This window comes from Urocampus carinirostris, chromosome 8 (genome assembly GCF_059441175.1).
Source record: "Urocampus carinirostris isolate Australia breed hairy pipefish chromosome 8, RoL_Ucar_1.0, whole genome shotgun sequence".
Taxonomy (NCBI): domain Eukaryota; kingdom Metazoa; phylum Chordata; class Actinopteri; order Syngnathiformes; family Syngnathidae; genus Urocampus; species Urocampus carinirostris.
Window position 1 is genome coordinate 29,531,738 of NC_142356.1, and position 21,959 is coordinate 29,553,696.

At 38.2% G+C, this 21,959-nt stretch overlaps 1 protein-coding gene across 1 annotated transcript in view; it reads left to right on the plus strand.

The window, feature by feature from the left end:
* mad1l1 (mitotic arrest deficient 1 like 1) overlaps window positions 1-21,959 on the plus strand; it is a 77,416-nt gene that overhangs the window by 12,039 nt on the left and 43,418 nt on the right. The window contains exons 10-15 of the mRNA XM_088342262.1: window positions 5,744-5,830; window positions 9,980-10,124; window positions 15,319-15,459; window positions 16,846-16,902; window positions 19,351-19,442; window positions 19,520-19,610. Coding sequence (XP_088198388.1) covers window positions 5,744-5,830; window positions 9,980-10,124; window positions 15,319-15,459; window positions 16,846-16,902; window positions 19,351-19,442; window positions 19,520-19,610 — 613 coding nt within the window. The remainder of the gene's footprint in view (window positions 1-5,743; window positions 5,831-9,979; window positions 10,125-15,318; window positions 15,460-16,845; window positions 16,903-19,350; window positions 19,443-19,519; window positions 19,611-21,959) is intronic.

The following is a 21,959-nucleotide window of genomic DNA, read 5'->3' on the forward strand; positions in this document are numbered from 1 at the left end:
ACCAGCATGTATCACAGTTAATTGTAATACAAAGCAGTTATCGCGTCAGATTTTTCAGTTCACAATATTGTACATTTTCCAAAATACTGCCATCCACTTAACTATCTTTAGCAGTGAAAGCATGGCCAAGTCTTCTTTTTGATGTCGTATTCGTTCATACTTGCCTCTCTCTTCCTGCAGCAACAGAATTTCCATAGCTAATTTGTGGTTTTCATTGTCGTTGTGCCGATCCAATGTGCTTTTCTGAAAGTTCGTATTGCAAAATGATTTATGCAATCCAGTTTTTTTTGTCACGCTGGGTACACGCATCACAGAACATGTAGCCTCCATTATCATCGCCCTCATAGCGTAACCAGGAATATAATTTAGTCCATTTTGGCAGAAAAGTCCTTTTCTTGCTAGGAGTATTCTTTTATTTTCTTTCGTCGAATCGTTCGCTTCAACGCACGTTTTTTCCTTGCCTTCGCGATCTTCTGAAGAATTTCTCCACCGTTTTTTCGTGCCGGAATTATTGCCGTTGTTATAACTTTCTGCATTATGTTTCGACTTATTACTGACACCGAAGAAATTTCCAATTTTGTGTTGATTTTCACCTTAACTCGACGACAAGCACCACAACAATGATGTAATCTCGGAGCAACAACATCTCGTTTGCCGAGATCAGCGTGCAGACAAAAACTCAAACCGCGAGACCAAAACAACAATGGCGGATCTGCCTGACGAAAAGTTTGGAGTGCGGTAAATCTTTGTCAAAAAAAAATAATCGGGTAATAATTACAATTTTGTGTGAAAAAAGTTGCGTCCAGGGGACGCACTTTGATTTTACACTATGCGTCCCCAGCAAAAATGATGCGTCTAGGACGCAGGGACGCGGGCAAACAAGAACACTGTATACACTTGCAAGTATGTAAGATATTCTTTTTCGTGCCACCTTTTCCAAATATCATATTTTATTTGGATTTATACTAAACAAAAACAAAAAATAGCAATACATTTGATTTTGTTTGTAGCAACATTTTAATCTGCTAAAAGATCTTGGAAATGATACATAATATTCTTAGCAATCTGCCCCTTGTGTTGAGATAAAGATGGCATCATTATTTTTTTTATATTTTATTCATTAATTTCTTTTTTTCCTCTTCAGCACTTTCTGTTCCCTCAAAAATTGTTAACGTTAGTCTTTGACTGTTTCATGTCAATTTTGTTTGGAATAATGCAATGTTCAATAAAAAGGATTTTATATATTTTTTCAAAGATACTTTTATGAAAACAGTCTTAGTGTGCCCTCTGCCAGACCGAAGTGTTAGTACAACCCTATAGAACCTCAATGAAAATGCACTGCACTTTTTTGCAATAATTTGATGTTTTTATACAGCAAATTGGTGTGGAAATAAGTTGCCACCACTTTTAATGACCAATTTTAATTGATTTTATCGATTTGTTGTTGCAGCCCTAATTGTCAGTAATGCCATTTTCGAATGAGGCGATATCCAATATTTTGGATTAAAATAACCCAAGTTTGGGTAAAAAAAAAATTGACTAACCTTATAATTGGGTTCATTGTCACATATTATTTGGTCCTTTTACACAAAACGACCTATTCTTTGGGTTGTTGTTTACAAAATAACCTAGACTAGTGGTGGCCAACCCTGTCCTCGAGAGCTGTATATCATGCATGTTTTGGGGTTTTTCTCTTCCAATTCAGTTGATGGAAATTATCATCTTGTTAGCAAACCGTGTGGGAGCTTGATAACGATCCTCTAATGGATAAGAAAAACATTCAGGTATTTTAACCCACCTTTTTTTTTTAAGAATGAACCAATGCAAGGCTGAGATAGATGTAAAATTGGGCCTAAAAGATATCTGACCCGGCCTGTGGGTATTGAAGCCTGAACCATCCTAGGTCTGACAAATTGATTTCATTTGAGGGACAAAGCCCCGAAGCAAACCTGAATTTTTATATTTGTGAGGGAGTGGGGGGCTTCTATTTTACTGCCTTTTAAAAAATATGTATCCAGCTGTTGTTTTTAGCTTAATTTTCCTTTCGAGCGGGCTCCTTTTGCGCAACGCAGCTGGGTTTTCGGGCTTGTCCCTCTTTCGCGCCATGCTTTGTGCGAAAGGGGGACGGAATCCGTCGTGCGCACGGATCCTCCGCAAAGAAAAATAAACTAGGAATAATGACGGGTAAGCACCAAGCGAGAAGCCCGATTTACATTTTTGTCTCGACCCCATCTTAAATTTCGGTTTGGGCTCAGGCTTAAGATCTTATCTCTAGGCTGGAAAATTGAGAGAGAAAAAACATGACAAAGTTCAACAAAAGGCAATGAAATATAAGAATTCTTATACATGGCAAATAAACTAGTTGGCGATCTAGCTGTCAGCACTTTATTAAGGCCACTAATGGTAATACAGCCCACCTGCAGCATCCCAAAGACATGTCTTTCTCAAACTGGCAATTAAAGGAGGGTAAGCAAAGCAAGTCCGAAGGCTGTGCATGACACCACCATCAAATTTTGATAGATATCCACATGGTTTCATGCATTATCATACAATCCCCAAAAACAAACAAACAGGAACAGCAAATAATCCATTCATTTTCTGCGCCGCTTATCCTCACTAGGGTCGCGGGGAAACTCAACTTAAATCCCCTGTTTTTCCTTTCCATTTGTTTTATAAGTAGCTTTAGTGTAACTCTACAAGAAGCAGTAATGCAGAAGTAATGAATTGTGATTTTTGGTTTTTTTTCGTGCATTTTTGAAGCCAGGATGCTTTTTTGAGGCTGATCCCTTCTGCCCCAGGCTGTGCGGAATCACTGTAGTTATTCCATCGTATGATTCACGATGCCTCATATTTTAGTCATGAGTTTACTTTGGTCCCCAATGCTCTTCCCCCCCAGCCAAGCGAAATAAATCCAGCCCCCTGTGACTTTAAACTCAACAGCTTTGTCGTTTGTCATCAGGCCTTGTAGAGTTGATGCGATCTAATGTGAAAGCTACTGTAGAAGTCTGTAGTCAACCAAAGCAATAGCGTCATTGATTTTGAAAAACTCGAGATGGCCCAGGAGACGAGCCACTTGTCATTTTTGCTTAAATTTCTCCGAGTCCAACAAGGGGATTGTTGCCCTGTCTCACCTTATTGATTTTGATCAAAGGCCGAGGACCAAGGATTTTATGTTTTGAGGACAATCACCCTATTGATTTTCTCAGCAACCTAACTTGCACCAGGTTCGAAGTGCATGCCTAATCATATTTTTACTGCACTTTACATTTTCCTTTTGGATGTTCAATGCAGTGCTTGGTGCTAACTCCAGCATACAAACAAACGGAGTTCATGGTCGGGAATTCCTCTCATTTGTCATGAATTGAAATGTAGCTCAGAGCAGAATCTCACAGCATTTTCATGCAACATAAAGTTAATCCGTCAGGACCAAGGTTTTTTAATTATGTAAAAATTATTTCCATATGGATTTGCTGAAAAAATTGAAGCCGTACAACACATATAAATAATTAAAAGTGGTGTATACAATACAAACATACTTAACTTTACTTCAAAGTAGAGGTAATACCGAGCTTATTCAATTTTACCTGGACCGGTCGGTCCCCTGCACAGGCCCAACCATTTAGTTTAATTTGCAGGCTTGAGCCCAGATCATTGTCTAAATTTTGTATGCTTCATCCTTTTTTACATGATTGCTTTTAATTTGTGGAAACACCCTTCCAGTTTAGAGTAATTTGTCATGTACTTTAACTACTTGGTATCAAAATACAGTATTGCAAAACATTAACTACTTGGCTTCGTACCTGCACCCCTTCAAAGAAGCAAAAAGTAAATTTTGAGTAAGTTAAAGTTTAGAAAATAAGCAATTAATCAATTGTTTGCATGTGTTTGTTTTAGCTCTAACTGTGAAATCCCGCTAATTAAAGCGATGCAAGGTGGCTTACGGTCAAACTCGGAGATTCGCTGTCAAAGGGATTCTCAAATGTTTATGGACCTTAGCTAATCCAAATAAAAAACAAAAACCACCAGCAAAAGCTCAATCTTCATTTAAGGCAGCATGCTACATAATATGAATAAAGCGACAAAGAAGAAATTTACATTTGGAACCTGACCTAACCAGAGATTTGGGCCAACAGTTTAGGATCAAGATCTCTTCAAAGACTGCATTGTACATGCTAACACATACTAGCAAAATTACATTCAGTGTTTTATACGGTTGCTTGAAATCTCAAAATGCTTGAATTTAATGTTTAAAAATGACGCACACTTCTCTCTGGTGGCTTTGATTTGCCATTGCATTCGTTCCTTCGTGATCAATGGCGGTTGCCATTAGTTTGTATGGCATTGTCCTATGAGTCCTCATTTCCCTTTTTGGGTCGTGCTTAAAAGGATAGGTGGATGCTACACATAAACAGGGCACTTGACATATGATTTAGTGCAAGGATTATGTATCAATTATGGACATTTAATACGGGCCATGCAAAAAATTAAGGTAGCATCTATCAGTGGGAAATTGTAACTGGAAAACTTCCTGCACGTGAAAATGTAAGCTACTGCATTTTACACACCTCTATATGGGTAAATGTTAGTCTGAAAATATTTACACACGTGTTGTTCAAATTCGCAAATATATTTGCGATTTACTCAAGAGCTAAAAATCACATGTCTTGTGTAAATTGCAGATCATCACACCTGATTTATTTTCTTTTAATAGTACTGGGGAGATTGAAAAATTGCCTTTTGAAAGTCCTTAAAAAGTCCTTGAATTTGGCCATTAAAAAAGTGTATGAACCCAGAACATTGATGTGATAAGGTAGGGTTGTTCACACTTTTTGAGCAGGCAAGCTTCTTAGAAAATGATCAAGTCAAATGTCTACCAACCACAAAAATGCAAAATTATTTTCAAATGTATTGATGAATCTATGTATCCTTGTTATAACATTAAAGGTTTTTTTTTTTGTTTCTTTTGATAAATACAAATTATTAGGTCATCTGAGAAACAAGAAAATATATAGGAAAATAAGTAAAAATATCCTTAAAATAAGCAAAATTTTCCTTAAAATATATTTTTCCCGTGTCAGTTAAACATCAACAATAAAAGAGGCCAGTTATTGTTAATGGGTCGTAATGAAAATCATTAATGCCTTTTAGTGAATTTTAGAGGGGTAATTCATTTTCCATGAAATTGAAGCCAAAATAAAATATTTAACTTCCATATTAATGGGGGCTTGCATGCCTGCCTTAAAGCAAAATTTATAAGTGGACTAAACTTTGACCTTTATTAGAGTTAGGAAGGAACCCGCTCAGATGAGCAGTATGAAAGAGTTATAGCCTGGCATTGCCACCAACATGCATCTAATTACCCAAATGTAGAGTGTGAAAGCAGCCCACTGTCTCATATCGGTACGTCACATGCAGTGTATCCCAAAAAGCCTCCAATGCAGCATAACAAGTACAGCCTGACGATTTATTACACACACTCCAGTTTTGGAGTGTTGTTCAAGGCTCTGTATGTGACACTGCAGTTTTTTCCCGGCGATAAGTGCTGGCTTAAGAGCCCCATTTCACCCAAACTTAAATGCTAACAGCGTGCTGACGGGTGCCCTATCAACTGCTCTCTTTTCCAATATGACCTGTTGTATTATTTTGAGTGTGTTTAAGTGGTACTGTAAGCAGTCCCAGCAAGATGATACTGAAAATGTTTTTGCTCATCATCACTTCGATCTCATGGCTTTTTTTTTTACAGGAAACCAGAAGATCTGTCCAGGGAGGTGATTCGGATCCAGCAGAGGGAAATTGCCCTGAAAGAACAGAACTACACTCTCAATGGCCGGTAGCTAACGCAATTTCTCACAATATACCCCCTTTCATCCATTAGCGCGTATCTCGGACAACTCCCTAATTGTCACCAAGTTAATTAAACTGCTCTCTGTCCTGATAGCACCGCTAACTGTAACGCATGTGTACGGGAACAGACGAGAGGAGAAATTGGGATTAATTAACGCCGTCCTGCTTAGGCCGGGGTGAAAGTCTGGAGGGAGGGCTGTGTGCGTTGGCTTCCTCCGAAAGCTTTCATTAGCTAACAAGCGTTTCTGCTGCCTAGCGTATGGGCCTCATTATTAAATAGAAACAGAAGAATGGGCTACTGCAGAGGGGGGAGTGAGAAAAAAAAGCGGTGGGGGTTGCCAAGTTATTATTTTGCCCCCACATCCACCACTGCCGCCCTGTATAATTACCGTCCTATTGATCAGGGCCGACAGGAGCACTTTTCATCATCTCTCAAGAGTTGAAGCAAAACTTGTTCTTTGGGCTGCATCCTTGATCCTCAATGTTTTCTGGGGTGGGGGAGGCAGAGTGCTCGATAGGTTGTTTTTGTTTTGTTTATCTTGGCAAAGAAAAGGTAAGATGCTGCTATTTTGAGCAAGGGCAAGATATATTACTTGGTTTGTTATCTTGTCAAAGCGTAATGTGTTTTGTCTCATTTATATTGACACCTTGATAACAAAGGCAAGATGTGTTAGATTGTTATTCTTAAAGTTACTATCAGCTATTTTCATTTGTTGCTTTGACAAAACAAAAGCATAATGTTTACTTTCTTATACAATGTAGCTGTGTTGTGGTTTACCGTAAATTCCGGACTATAGAGCGCACCTGATTATAAGCCGCACCCATCACATTTTAAGGGAAAAAACGATTTTGTCCATACACAAGCCGCACCTGTATATAAGCCGCATGAACCCACACCAAACAAACACGAGATTAATCCAAGCCAAACTTCAAGTCCCGCGATTGAACCTAAATGTCCTTCATTGAAGCACACAGTGTATAAATCACAGCCGCCAAAATGAACGCAAAATGATATAGGTAGTTAAAATTTGTTGCAGACCTGCAGATTCTGGGTGCCTGTTGATAGTAATCCAAGGAAAAAAAGTATATATTTCCAAAGGTAAGGGTGGGAAAAATATATATCCATTATTGTCCGCCGTGTCCACAAATACTCACTTTTACCGGTCCCCACTTTCCCATCAGCGTTGGCGTTTGCTCCGCCCCTCTTTTTTAATTTGCTCGTGCAGAATAAGTGTCTCAAATAAATACAAATAAATACATTACAAAAATATACAGTTGCAAATACATATTACACATATTTACAAAGAAAGACGGTACATCAAGAGAGTTTTCAAAGCTTTAATAATAATAATATTACTTTCATCCTAAACCGTGCTACTAAAAAGACGCTCGCGTACCTGCTAATCAGTCTGTTAAGGAAATAAAAGCCGTAATTGAAAGAATCATGGCAAACCACCCGCTTCTTCCTAATTGATAAAGACATCTAAGTTGTCATTCTCAATGTGAAAAAGAAATTTTGTCATGATGACGTCGTTCCACGCTCCCTTACATTAATACATTCCAATGAAATGCCCGTTTGCCTTTGACATAGTGGCTGCGCCATGAGCCCATTTTGTGCAATTTGCACGGCGAGGGTATGTTTACGCTCACAAGTTGTGATCTTCCTCGGCACATATCTTTCACCGGTCTAAATCTTACCTCTCATACTCGAGCGCCGCCGGCGGCCCGTTAGAAAAATTACATTAATTGGCCGCATCTCTGAATAAGCCGCGGGGTTGAAAATTTTGGGGAAAAGTAGCGGCTTATAGTCCGGAATTTACGGTACTTATTCTCTATTTTATATTAATATCCATAAAATAGTTACTCAGTGACTACATGCAAAGTGCAGTTTATTTTTTTTTAACAATATTGAGCATTAATATATGCACTCAAATAATTTAAGTAAATGAAAGCGATCTTAGGGTTTCCCATCTTGATACATCAAAGTGGATCGCATTTGACATGCTGTATCGTATTAAAACTGAAGTTCGCCCTAAACTGGCTGCCAGCCCGTCACAGGGCATACAAAGACATACAACCATCCACCCGAACAGTCATACCTAGGAATGGTTTGGAGTCGCCAGTAAACCTGCCATGCATGTCTTTTGAATGTGAGAAGAAACCGGAGTACCCGGAGGAAGCCCATGCAGGCACTGGGAGAACATGCAAACCCTGCACAGGGAGGCTAGTTCAGTAGCTGGTTTTAAACCCGGGACTTCTGACATTGGGCTGACGCGCTAAACACTTTTCCGCTGTGCCACCCTGTATACCGTAAATTCCGGACTATAAGGTGCACCCGATTATAAGTTTTTCTTCTTTAAATTGTATGGCTATTTTTCGAGAGGAGGGAAAGAATTTGATAAACAAGTGGTATCCGTGTCTGATATTTGTATTGGTGCCTGTTAAATAGTTAAATATCATTATCAGTCTAACAAAATTAATGTGCAACCTTAGTAGGGCTGCACGATTTTGAAATAAAACCTTCGATAATTGCAATTTTTCAGATAATTACTGTATTGCAATTTCAACGCAATTTTACATTTTGAAAGAAAGGGTCATTTTCCGTGCTGGTTCTAGTTATCTTTTTTTTAATACATGAATTATCGTGGTGACATGAAGAAAGTGAAGAAAATAAATAATATCTAACTTTCCGCTGGGGAGCTTTGTTACGGTTGCTCTATGCACACACACGAGGCTCACATGTGGTGTTGTGGCATAGCTTTTTCCTTGCGAACTTTGCGTCGCCTTTATTGGCCAGTACCGTCAAAACCTGCCTTCCGTTAAAACACGAACTCTGACAACTCTGGTTGGCCATTACTCACAAACATGGAACGGAATCCTTGAGAAGGAAAATAAAGGGTGTCTTGCGTCACCTCGCAATTTCAATAACATTTCAGTAAATAGTGCAGCCCTAATACTTAGTCCAAATCTTTTATTATGATACATTTGTAAAATGTTTTATGATTCATTTGTATTATCTGTAGATATATTAACTTCACAAAATCCCCCCTTGTGTGGATAGGCTTTAACTATATCTTCCACAAAGTTTTGTGGAAAAACAAAAAAACAAATATAGAATGTCATTGCTTATTTTTTTTCAAAGTGATGCAAATATTGCCTTGTTTTTTTGACTAAAGACAAAGTCAGGCCATGCTTGTTTAATCGGTGCATTGCTAAATTATAGTTTTGCTTTGTTATATTGGCTGGGCAAGGGCAAATATTTAAGTTTGTAACAAAAGTGAAAATATATCTTGCCAATAGTATATGAATGGACTTGCCTTTATTGCAGGGTTTGTACGCTTGAAATCCCTAAAAATGCTTGAAATTTATTGTTGCATTTTCAAGTTGTGAACCGTGCTTAAATTGTGGCTGAAGTGCTTGTAAATTCTTAAAATTGTTGCCATGTTTTACATAAAATTTGCCCAAAAATGACACTGCTCTCTAGCGGTATTGATTTGCCATTGGATTTTTTTACCTCATGATCTGTGGCATCTGGCATTAGTTTGTATGCCTTGTCCTTTGAATCGTCATCGCCCTTTTCGTGTTACGCTTAATAGGACAGATGCATACTACACCTAAATATTGGTGTACAGGGTTTTGTATCAATTATGGACATTTATTACGGGCCATGCAAAAAATTAAGGTAGCGCTTCCTAGTGGTAAGCTACCTATTGTTGCCATTGTTGCCCAACACCTACATGGGGAGAGATTTATCTCAAATATATTTACACACATATTATTCAGATCCACAAATATATTCGCGATTAACTCAAGATGTATAAATAATGTCTTCATAATTGCACATGCAATATTAAAAATCACATTGGTAAATTGCCCATATATTTGTCGCTCTGCGAAATTCTTAATTCACACCGGATTTAATTTTTTAATGGTACTGGAGAAATTGGAAAATTGTCTTTGAGAATACTTAAAAAGTGCTTGAATTTGGCCATGAAAAAGGTGTACGAACCCTGTTATTGTCATTGATAACAACTTTGTAAACATTGTATGTAACGGGATTAGTATTCCAGGGTAAACCAGTAATAAAGACTTAAAAGAGAAAAAAGTGTTCTTATGCCATTTTTCCCTTGAACAGCGTTCGAAGCTTGGAGCGTTCACTTGCAGAGCTGCAGACAGAGCTGTCGCAGCAGCGCAGCAAAATGCTGGAGGAGCAGAAGAAGCGGGAGACACAGGACGTGCTCTTGCGTCGGCTGCAGAAGAGGCTTTTGCTACTCAGAAAGGTGCCGTGCATGCAAAAGTACAAACCCAAAGTTACAATACAAGAATACACATGGGATTACACTGGGATAACATCTACACTCTGTCGTTTTGTATGATTGGCTAATGCCAAATGTTATAGTCCTAAGATCTCGAGGCCGGCAAGATATTTGTTCATTAAGGACAGATGTATTGCTTCTTTAAACCTACATAATACTCAAAATGTAATCGTATACTTGGTGTCAAAGTCAGTATGTTTATGGGAAAAAAAGTCCTGGAAACCAGTTTGAAAAAAGGCAACATACATTTGGGTATTCTTGTCCGCCATAAAAGAATGCATGAAAACCTTTAAACGTGAAGTTGGTATGAATATGCTTGAAACCTTGGTGCCCCACCTGGCTTTTTTCACAATGTTCCATTCTCTTTTTGAGTAAAATCGTGATCACTCCTGACAAAAAGTGAAGGAAGCAGAATGTAGGCAAGTCTGTTCATTTAATAAGAACGTTAAGGAGGAGTTGGAATAGGAGGAGGTAGTAAACATGAGTCATGTCCATTTACTGACTTTTATCTTAAATAAGTTCCACATATACGGTGTCTGTAAAGGTCAATAAAATACTTTGTTGGCTTCTAACATGATTTAGCCCGGTATGTTTCACACAAATGCTGCACTTCACTAAAAGAAAATACCTTGAAACACTGTGAAGCATTTACGGTGATTTAAAAAAAGGACAAAAAAAAAAAAGGTTTGGATAATTTCTTTAATTGAAAACGCCTAATTAAAATACATGATACAGGTACACTTATTATGGGCAATTAATATTTTAATGCATTTTAGACGAAAGAATAGTTCTAACTCAACAAACACTTTAAAATAAAGTTTAATTTTATCAGACTTTCTTTGCAAAACGTTCAGAAAACCCTGATTTTAGGTTATGATTAACCCAAATTTAACATTAATAGTTTGTGCAAAAAATAGATATTTGTTTCTTAGCCTCAATTAAGTATTTAGAATACGTCAAACGTATCAAGAATTCTGTGACTTGTGACAGCTTAAGGGGGATCAAATCCCACTCTTAAATTACTTGCCTCGATATACAATTTGGCATTTTGTTTTTTAGTTTATAGAGAATGTGTTTTTAATTTTTTATCAGTTGTTCACCTCAGGGTCCAATACTGCAAATCCAATTACGTTCAATCATCACAGAGCATGGACTTTTTCATTGTAGAAGGCTTGTGGCTTCTCTGTTGTCGGCTGTTTGGAAGTTGTTGACCTGCAGGCATCGGGATGAAAAGGTGATGAAAATGCTAATGACGGTTTTATCACTTCGTCCTTCCGCTCCCTTCTGTTTGTTTTTCAAATTAGGAGCTTTTTCGTCTTTATCTGACAGATTTCCGATTTAGATGAAAGGCGTGAATAACCAATAAATAGCCAACAGGAGCAAAGCTGTTTAAATCTGACCTCTTAAATTCCCTTTTTACCTCGCCGTTTCCACCTACCCTTTTTACCAGACACCAGGGCAGACAACTGGTCTGCATTTGGTCTGCATTTATATAGCTCTTTTCAAGTCAATGAAGACCCAAAGCGCTTTCCAATGTTTTTCACACTTTTCACTTTTACACACTAACTAACAGATAGCAGGGTCAGCCATGCAAGGCAACTACCTGCTATCAGGGGCATTAGGGATTCAGTGTCTTGCCCAAGGACAATTCGACATATAACATGGAGGAGCCAAGACAATCGAACCCAAGACAAGCGCTCTACCTCCTGAGCTAATGCCGCCTTTTTATTTCCCCTATGAGTTTTGTTACACTTTTGATTTGTTGGTGGGAGTGATCAACACCTGATTTATAGGGATATTTTTATCTGTTTTTTTTTGTCCCGATGAGGCCTCTGGGTCAACATTCAATATGACAACACATATCAGTCAGGCTAAACTAAATATATTTTAGGTCTCTGAATTTTGGGAGAATTTTGTCCATCCACTTGGATTACTTTTAGAGCCGGGCAGTTATCGTAATCTTGCTGCATTATCACAAGACTCTTGTCGCAGGAGAAAAAAAATCACCTTTGATCTTAAGTCAAGTACGGTCTATCCAGGACATTTTGGCCAATATATCTTAAACTGACTGGGTGCTTTTGGTCGTGCACCGAATTTTATTTCATGCATTGTACTTCAGGAGGTACAGAGGAATATCTGGCTCATGTGAACTGAGGTTTCGCAGCTTGACATTAGCAGAGCTAGTGCAATCCAATTGAGAAAGAAAAGATATGCACTCTATTAAAGGTGGAGTGGGTCGTTTGAGATGTCCTTTAGAAGCTGAAAGATAAATATGTTCTCTATTCAGTTTGTGTTAACAATGCGCAACTGAGTTCCAAGCGCCCTTATGCTATATTTTTAACTGCACCAATCTGCTTTTAACTTACTTTTAACAAAGCATAAGGGTTGAGAAATGAGAGCGTGCTGGAGAGTTTTCTTTCTATTTGTCAGTGTTCCATGAAAATGGTAAGAGTAGGAAAAGGCCTGTCTCGAGTAGAGTCCAAACTCCAACCCAAACCCCAAGAAATATTAAAAAAGAAGAGTTTATTCGAGCGCCTTTAAGAAATGCTCTTCTCGTACGCGCATCCTAACCGAGCTGGCTGCAGCTGCAATGATGGCACAAGCTTGGAGCAAAGGTATAGGTTGCCATTTTTGTAAACACAATGTAAACCAAATGTTCAGTTTGCGCACCATGTCAAAAAAGTTCCAAGGCTATAGAATTTTGTTTTCAACCAACACAATCATGGTTCCGTCAAGGAACAGAGTGGCATACTTACATACATAAGATTTTGACTGTTTTAGAATAAAAAGAAAAAAAGAAGCGTTTTGACATCACCAGAAAACTGATAAAATTCATGCACTGGTAAAAAGTAAAATAAGAGTAGCGTCGGGATAGTAAATATTGTTAATTTGAATGTTTGAATGCATATATTAGTAGGTCCTTAAACAAATCTTAATTTACCGACAAAATAAATAATTTCACATTATTTTTTTATTACCATAAATATTTCATTGTTAGCATGGCGGTGCGGTGCTTAGCGCGTGTGCGGCACAGTTCTGGGGTCTTGAAATGAAACCTCCTGTGTGGAGTTTGCATGTTCTCCCCGTGCTTGCGTGGGTTTCCTCCGGGCACTCCGGTTTCCTCCCACATTCCGAAAACATGCATGTTAGGTGAATTGGCCGGTCCAAACTGTCCCTAGGTGTGAATGAGCGAGCGAATTGTCTGTCCATGTGTGCCCTGCGACTGGCTGGCAACCAGTTCAGGGTGTCCCCTGCCCACTGCCCGAGGATTGCTGGGATGGGCTCCAGCACCCCCGCGACCCTACTGAGGATAAGCGGTGCAGATGATGGATGGATGGATTTCATTGTTAATTTATTTCTTTTGATCATGTTTGTCAAAATAAAAATGAAGCATTTATTGAAAAAAAGTATTAGATGCTAAAATAGAAGTATATAAACTATTTCAAATGAGTAATTTTAATAGAGTTTAATTTAGATTAACAACAAAATTGGAGTGAGATTAATCTGGATTGGCTATTTTTATCTATTTCCATATCTTATTGTATTTTAATAATTTGGGTGCAAATATCTACCAGTAGTTTGTATTCCACCTCAAGGTCAAATTGAATCCCGATTTTTTTTTACTTCCCTGTCACATTAATGTCCCGCTTCTGATTGGGTTCCTTTAAGTAAAAAATAAAGTGCTTCACGTCCACATACACGACAGTTGCGAGCTATTTTGAGACACACATGTGACACTTGAGATGATGCTGAATTGAGGATCTTTTTCTTCTTTTTTTCAGCTTGTTTTTCCTTTGTCCAATATGGTCCGTTCTCTTAGCTCATATATTATGCAGGGCCATCATCAGTTCCGTCATTTGTATGAGTAAGTCCATTCTAATCGTACATTTACAATAGGGTAAGAAAAAGTATGATATCTATCAGATGGTGAGATTTAATGTATTTTGGTAATGTTTTAATAAACATGTGCATTCATTTTCAAAAATATTACCAGCAATTTTCTGTTATTTTCACGACTGAAATGTTTTGTAATAGAATTGGATTAAAATATAAAGCAAGTGTATAAATATAGAGAATGTTTTCTTCAAGGAGGACAACAGTGTCAAACGTTAACAATAACAGTGTCAAAATACCCAACGATTCTTGGAGTATAGTACAATAATCAAGATCATCACAGGGGCCGAAGAAAACCTTTTTTGTGGGTTATATCCGGCCTGCGGGCCTATAATTTGAGATATATGTGTCCTACAGCATTTGTAAGTGTGATAAATTCAGTACAACTAAAAAGCTATATAACAATCGTGATACATTTATCCTGTTTTTAATGTTGGGAAAATGCGAAGGAGATGCCAGTTCCTAACTGTTGTTAGTTTTTTTTTGACTACTAAATTATTGTTGCTATCGGCCAATTATGTCGCTATTTTTTGATTCCGACACCCTTTAGGGTTAATGTCTTTTTTTTTTGTTACCTTTAAAATTGAATAAATAGAGAGGGCTCGGAGGAGGGCTTTACTTAAGGGATGGTATTCTGTTATCTGAAAGCTCCTTCTCCCAGTCCTTGCAAGTTCAAAATCTTGAAGATAGGAAATCTTCTCGCCTAATTACTTTTGGGGAAACGGAGAATTTTATGGTCTTAAAATATGTCACTGTTTTTTCAGGGTGAATTTGATGTATTTAGTAGTATCGGTGATGGCTTAAGAGTTGAGTAGTTGTTCGAGGCTTGGTCTAAAAAGATGGATTCAATATTCAGAAATAAGTCAAATAAATGACATTTTCTATTGATCATGTACTCACCAAACACAAATTAACCCTACCAAACCTCCCCCGAATCATGTGATGCCACTCTGTCATCAGTCTTTACTTTGATTCGCCTGTCTTCATCCTCCTGTTTGGAGTCCTGCGTTAGTAGTTACAGCGGCAAGCGTGACCCAAAGCACCTTATGTCACTTGACTGTTTCTCTAAAAAGAAAAAATATCTTTACCTGTCACATGCCAACTGCAGAGAAGTGGCAGGCCAATCAGTGAAATGGCAAATAACAAGGCACACTTCATTTCCCTTCACAAATGTTACGTGTCAGAATTATGGTAAAGTCACGACCTTGTCTGGAAGGAGATTTCCTGGGGGGTTTAAATGTGTCTTTGTGTGTACGTGTTGCAGGAACGCGACGGCATGCGCTCCATCTTGGAGTCTTACGACAGCGAGCTGGCTCCCGCCGAGCATTCACCGCAGCTCAGCAAGCGAGTCAAAGAGTCAGAAGAGATGCTGCACAAAACGCAAAACCTCAACACGGAGATGGAGGTGTGTGCCAGTCGCTGTAGGGAAACTTAATCCAAGTTTTTCAAATTTGTGATCTAGTTTTCCAAATATTTAAATACCTCTTGAAATCCTGAAAAAAAACCCTGAAATCGCTCTGAAAGCTTTCAGTTTTTCCATTTTACTGTTTTTTGTTTTTATTTCTTGGTACATTTTTTTGATCGATATATATTGTCCCTTTGTCAGTATATATTTTCTTCATTATATGATGTGTACAGTATTAGGTTTTACAGTGAACTTTTTTGAAGCTTTGTTGTGGTGACAATGGGCACTTTCCCTCACCTAATGGCTAATCTAAATATAATCTATCTAAACTACTTTATCCATCCCAATTTGGGTTTCTGTGCGCGAGATTTACAGGCCCCAAAACAGTTAAACCAATTTTTGCGAAAATCTACACAGTTGTACCTTAAGCCTCCATGAGTGCCTTTAGCTAGATTTTGAGTCAAACCACCCCCAAAAAATACCAACAAAATCGATAAGCATCTGATTTCGTGGGGTCTCTAACTACCTCTAACGGCTAAACTGGGTACTGCGACTACTGACCTCTCCCAGCAGCCTAATGCAATCTTCTCTTCAAACCAACATCTTCAGGCTGTGGGCAGGGGACAACCTGATCTGGTTGAAATATTGTTGGTTGGTTGGATCCCTTCACCTCTAGGGTCGTAGGGGCACCATTTCCTGTGGTGTGTCTTGGGCAAGTACAGCCTGGTGGCGCCCCTAATTTTATTCCATTATTGTATAATGTTATTCCATTTTAGCTTTAGCGTGTTTTGTATTCTCTCAATCGCTAACATTTTTGGCCTAGTTTATTATTAGCAATTTGTTATTAACATTTGTCTGTATTGGGGATGGTGTAATGTTTTATGTCGTAAGACATTTTATGATTGTTTTCAATTGCCGCCAACAATGTGAAATTTGTTGCTTTCTTTGTCCTGGTTAATGTCCATTGTGGTAGAAAGAACCTTCTTATTGAACCCTTCCCCATTTCTGCCTCTTTAAACAATCCAAGTTGTGATGGAAATGCAACCCTGATTAGGCTGGCCAAGCAAAGCATGGCTAAATGGGACTAGGTTACTCAGCAATTTTGTCATGGGAAAGTGCCATACACTTGGTGACTTTGTCGTTTTTCTTTCTCTCTGTCTCTGTCTCTCTCTCTGTGTTTATGTCTTTCTCTGTTGGTTTCTCTCTCTGTTGGACTCTGTTGTCCATCTTTTTCTCTGCTTCTGTCTCTTTGTCTGTCTGTTTTTGTCTTTGTCTCTGTCTGCTTCTCTGTTACTGCCTCTTTCTCTCCCTACTTTATTTGCGCTGCAAACTCTTTGAATTGTAAAAGTACTCTTTATACGAATTTTTTTGTGCTCATGTTCTCAGGCGCAGCTCACCAAAGCACAGGAAGAGATTGGCAGTCTTAAACTGCAACTTCAGACCGTAAGTCAGACTGCAGACACACTCGCACACAGTTTCCCAACCAAACCTTCGCATTTATAGCTGATGTGTTTGTTAAACAAGCGTCAAGCTGTAAATCAGTATCCTAGCGCTGTCAGGCTCCTCATTTCCTTTGACCTCACGAGTTGCTTGATGTTTGCGACGTGGAAAACATGTCCTATATTCAAGCGGTGGCTAAAAATATCAGTGGCAGAAGAAACAAGCGCAATTGTCAACGCCACGTCACTGCCTAACATATCTTCTCTCAAAAACATTGAAATGTGGACCTTAACATAGTCTCGTCTTAGCATTGGTTTTGTCTCTTTGGGCAAGTTAAGGTACTGGTTATCTTTAAGTGTTCGCACTGAAAATAACAGACCAACTTAGAGAGTTTGCACGTTAAATCAATATAAGTTTCATGTATAAAGTTTGTGTGTAATATAATATATACTTATTAAAATCAGTTACCCTATTAGCATGAAAGTTGATTTTTAAACTTGTTGTTTTCATTCTAAAACAGAGGTTTAGAAGCTTCTTAAGGGCACCATAAATTTTCCTTCTCTCATGAGGGTCCAGGGTCAGTTTGTAACAGAAAAAGTGTGGCAGAAGTGCCTAAATATAAAAAAAAAAAAAAAAAATTAACAAAGTCTCGTCTTAGCGTTGGTTATATATATATATATATATATATATATATATATATATATATATATATATAATTTCCAAAAAGCCACAATAAAATAACCCTTAAGGATTCTTCACAGAACTAAGGTTAGAAAAAAAATTATTAGTATCTTGTGCCCGTCTTCAGGCATAAAATGTCAATCATTTATTTTGTCTGGGCCGGGCTTCTCTCTTGCTGATTTTTTTTTCTTTTGATTCTCCACTGTTCATGTGTTCTGTTTCATTTTCTTCGTGGAATGCACGCTGCTTGATGCTTGTGCTGCTTGTTGTTTTCGGAGACGGCCAAAATCACCCTTCCTCAACACAAATAAAATTTGAAATGTGGTTCGGGCTTTTAAACCCATGGCCCAGGTTGGGTCAGGCTGGTTTCTTTAGGCCCAATCTTACCTCTAATAATAAAGAATAATCTCCGCATTTTTCACAGAACAAAAGTAAAAAAAAAAAAAATAACACTATCAATGAAATAAATAATAACCAGATAACACTCAGGGTGATTAAAATCCTTAAAAATGGTAGAATTATAATCTTGTGTTTTCAAGATTAGGAAAACGCTTGAGTTATGGGTGACGTGCTTGAAAATGCTTGAGATTGTTGCCAATGACATGTTTCTTGGCAGTCAGACTCTATAGACCGTGGAATAAATGAATAAGAAAAAAAGTGTGTGAAAATGACCTCGACGCGCCTGTTCCGGTTGCTAACTGTTGTCATGCTAACTGTTACCGCCCCCTACTCGTCGCATCCAAGAAGATAGCTCTATTTAGGCTGGCTCTTTTAGCTCGTCTCCCTGACGGCTCCCTTTTTTAATGATTATTAAAAATAATAATAAAACCTTGAGCACCCAATTAGTAATTTCATATGCTTTGAATTGGATCCCTGAAAAACACATGAAATATAAATAAAAATATTCACAGATCTACAAAACAATGTAAAAAACAAAACAATTTTAGCTTTTTCACACTGGACTGATTAAAGGTCAAATAACCCAAAATCCCTCAAAATGCCAAACAATAAAATCAAAACTAAATATATTACCTCTTCAGTGCTTTAAATAAATGATCAAATGTAAACCAAATTTAACTATTTACAATTCCAAGGTCTGCAAATTGTGTCTTGATAAAGGCACACGGAGGATTTAAATTTGTATATGAAAATCGCAGATAAATTTGTGGCTCTGCAAAATACATGATTCACACCGGATTTCTTCTTTTAATGTCACTGAAAAACTTTGGTTTTGAAGTTGTTAAAAAGTGCATTAATTTGGCCATGTAAAAAGTGTTCAAACCCCGCATTAATTCACCTTCCCGAACTTTGACCGTCTCCATGTATGTACTCACTCCATCCTACTTTTTTAATGGCCCTTTGTTGCTGGGGAGATGTCAACGTGGTGGCGAGTAGCTATTGACGCATGAAATCCACCTGTCTTGCCAGAGCAGTAATTACTTATCTGTCTCGGGGAATGAGCGGCAAGGATTAACTGCAGACGCTGTCAGCTGAACGAGGCAAACGGTTGTGGAAACGGAAATGAGGGATAATTGCCGGAAACGTTGCAATGTCAGAACAAAAACTTGTAAGGGAAATGTGGACTGTCTTGTGGCAAGAGATTTCCATGGAAATGTATTTGTGTCTTTTCCAGTCCTAAACAAATGACATCCTGTGTCCTATTAGCCGAATTTGGGAACCAAACATTGTGTCATTGATATTTGTTTCAACGTCAGTTTTCTTGAAGACTAATCCCTTCCTAAAACAGTCTTTCGCACACCTCCCTTACAGATGGAGTTTGAAATAGAATCCCTTAAGAAGCTGCAGGCCTCAACAGATGACGTCTTCTCTTCAGCGAGCAAAGAGGAGGTTGCTATGCTCAGGTAGGCAAGGATGTGTAAGCAGCCGTAATTGACAATTTTTGGGGGTCATTCAATCATATTTAGTTTACTTTCTGCAGGCAGAAAATTGAAGATCTGGAGGCAGAGCAGCAGCGTTTGGAGAAGCAGAACGAAACACTCGAGATGAGACTGGAGAGACACAACCTGCAGGCAAGTATCGTCTTCTTGCGAGCAATAACTCGTCCTACCAAGGGTCAGCATGTCAAACTCATTTTAGTTGTCGTTCACGTCATGGTGGGTGTTTCATTCGGTTGACTGAAGAAATCTTAACTTTGGAACCCCAGCTTAAATGTAATCAAGTTAATATACCAATATCAGATCAGTATTTTATATGATACCTACGGATACCAGCCAAGCATCTGAGTGACATAAATAAATACGCACGAGCACCGCAGTTTATATCTTATAGGTTTTGGGGCATGCAAAATAATTTGCGGTTGATGTCATACTGGTCTTTCTAAAAAAATAGCATATTGTTATAAAGTTCATTATATTCTGTAATGTACTACATTTATTTTTGATTCATTACACACAACTGAAGTATTTCAAGCCTTTAATTGTTTTTATATTAATGGCAAAAATAGTAAGGAAAAAACAAAAATCCCTATCTCAAATAATTAGCATATTTCACCCGACCAATAAAAATAAGTGTTTTTAATTAAAAACCTTCAAATAATTATATTCAGTTTTGCACTCAGTACTAGGTCGGGTATCCTTTTGCATAAATGACTGCTTCAATGTGGTGTGGCATAGAGGCAAAATCAGCCTTTGGCACTGCGAAAGTGTTATGGAGGCGCAGGATGCTTCGATAGCATGTTTAAGCTCATTCACAGTGTTGGGTCTGGTGTCTCTCAACTTACTTTTCACATTATCACACATATTCTCAATGGGATTCAGGTCATGAGAGTTTGAAGGCCAATTGTGCACAGTAAAACCATGGTCTGTCAACCTCTTACCAGTGGTTTTGGCTCTGTGAGCGGGTGCCAGGTTGTGCTGAAAAATAACATATTTATCTCCATAAAGCTTTTCAGCAGATGGAAGCATGAAATGCTCCCAAATCTCCTGTTAGCAAGCTGCATTGACCCTGCCCTTGATAAAACCCAGTGCAACAGCAGCTGACATGGTGCCCCAGACCATCACTGACTGTGGGTACTTGACACTGGACTTGACATTTCCTTCTCCCCAATCTTCCAAACTCTGGCACATTGATTACTGATAGACATTTCATCCGAAAAAAGTACGTTACTCCACTGAGCAACTGTTCAGTGTTTCTTGTCTGTCACCCCGATCAGCCGTTTCTGCAGCTGTTACTGGTTCAGAAGTGGCTTGACCTGGGGAATGCAGCACCTGGAGCCCATATCCTTCACACGCCTGTGTCGAGGTCTTTTTCACACACTTTTTTTCTTATTCATTTATTCCACGGTCTATAGGGTCAGACTGCCAGACTCAATCGACTGCTTCCTCAGGTCCTCCAAGGTTCTCCTCCAAGGTTCTCCACAATATTTGTCAGGATCCGGTCACTTCTTCTGGTTGTGCAGTGTTTTCTGCCACATTTTTTTCTTACTTCCCACTGAGGTGCCTTAATACACCACTCTGGGAACAGCCTATTTGCTCAGAAACTTTCCTTTTGTGTCATACCCTCTTGCTTGAGAATGTCAATAGTGGCCTTCGGGACAGCAGTCAGGTCAGCAGTCTTACCCATGATTGCGGTTTTGAGTAACAAACCAGGCTGGGTGTTTTTAACAGCCTTAGTAATCATTTGAAGGTGTGTAGAGTTAACTCGTTGGATGTTTAGGTCAGTAGCTCATTTAGAGCATCTTTTCATGATATGGAAATTCTTTTGTGATAGGAATTTTGGGTTTTCATGAGCTGTATGCAAAATGCACTAATATGTAAACAATAAAAGGCAAAACATTCTGTCTTTTCCTCAGAGCTACATATTTGTACAAAATGTACTTAATTAAATTTGTTAGGAATAAGACATTTACGTGCATTCAAATTAGCAAATCTGGCTAGGAATCAATGAACCACTTTAGGAGTATTTTGCAGTTCATTATCCTGTAAAAATTTACTTATCTGAAAGGAAACAAAGTTGTTGTTGTAACGTGTTTTGGCATACTCAATTATCCTAAGGACTGTCAGTCCTACTGGAGTACACAGTTAGTCCCATTTTTTCATGCTGATGATATTTGTTTTCAGTGAATGAAAAAAAGGCTAGTATTTTGGAGCACACACAACGCAAATTTATTATTTTTCACCATTTCCTCACTTTAAGTCAGGGGTCTCAAACTCATGTTACTTTGGCCCATCAGAGGTAGGGTCCAGGTATCGTGGGAGCTCATCAGGATTTCCAAAAGATAAAAAATGTCCACTATTTTCAAATAAAATTTTTTCTACATGAAATAAGATTTAAGTAATAAGGAAATTAATAAATCATTAATGAATAATGGGGAATATGATAAAGACCTAAAACACCACATACAGATATGTGCAAGCAAG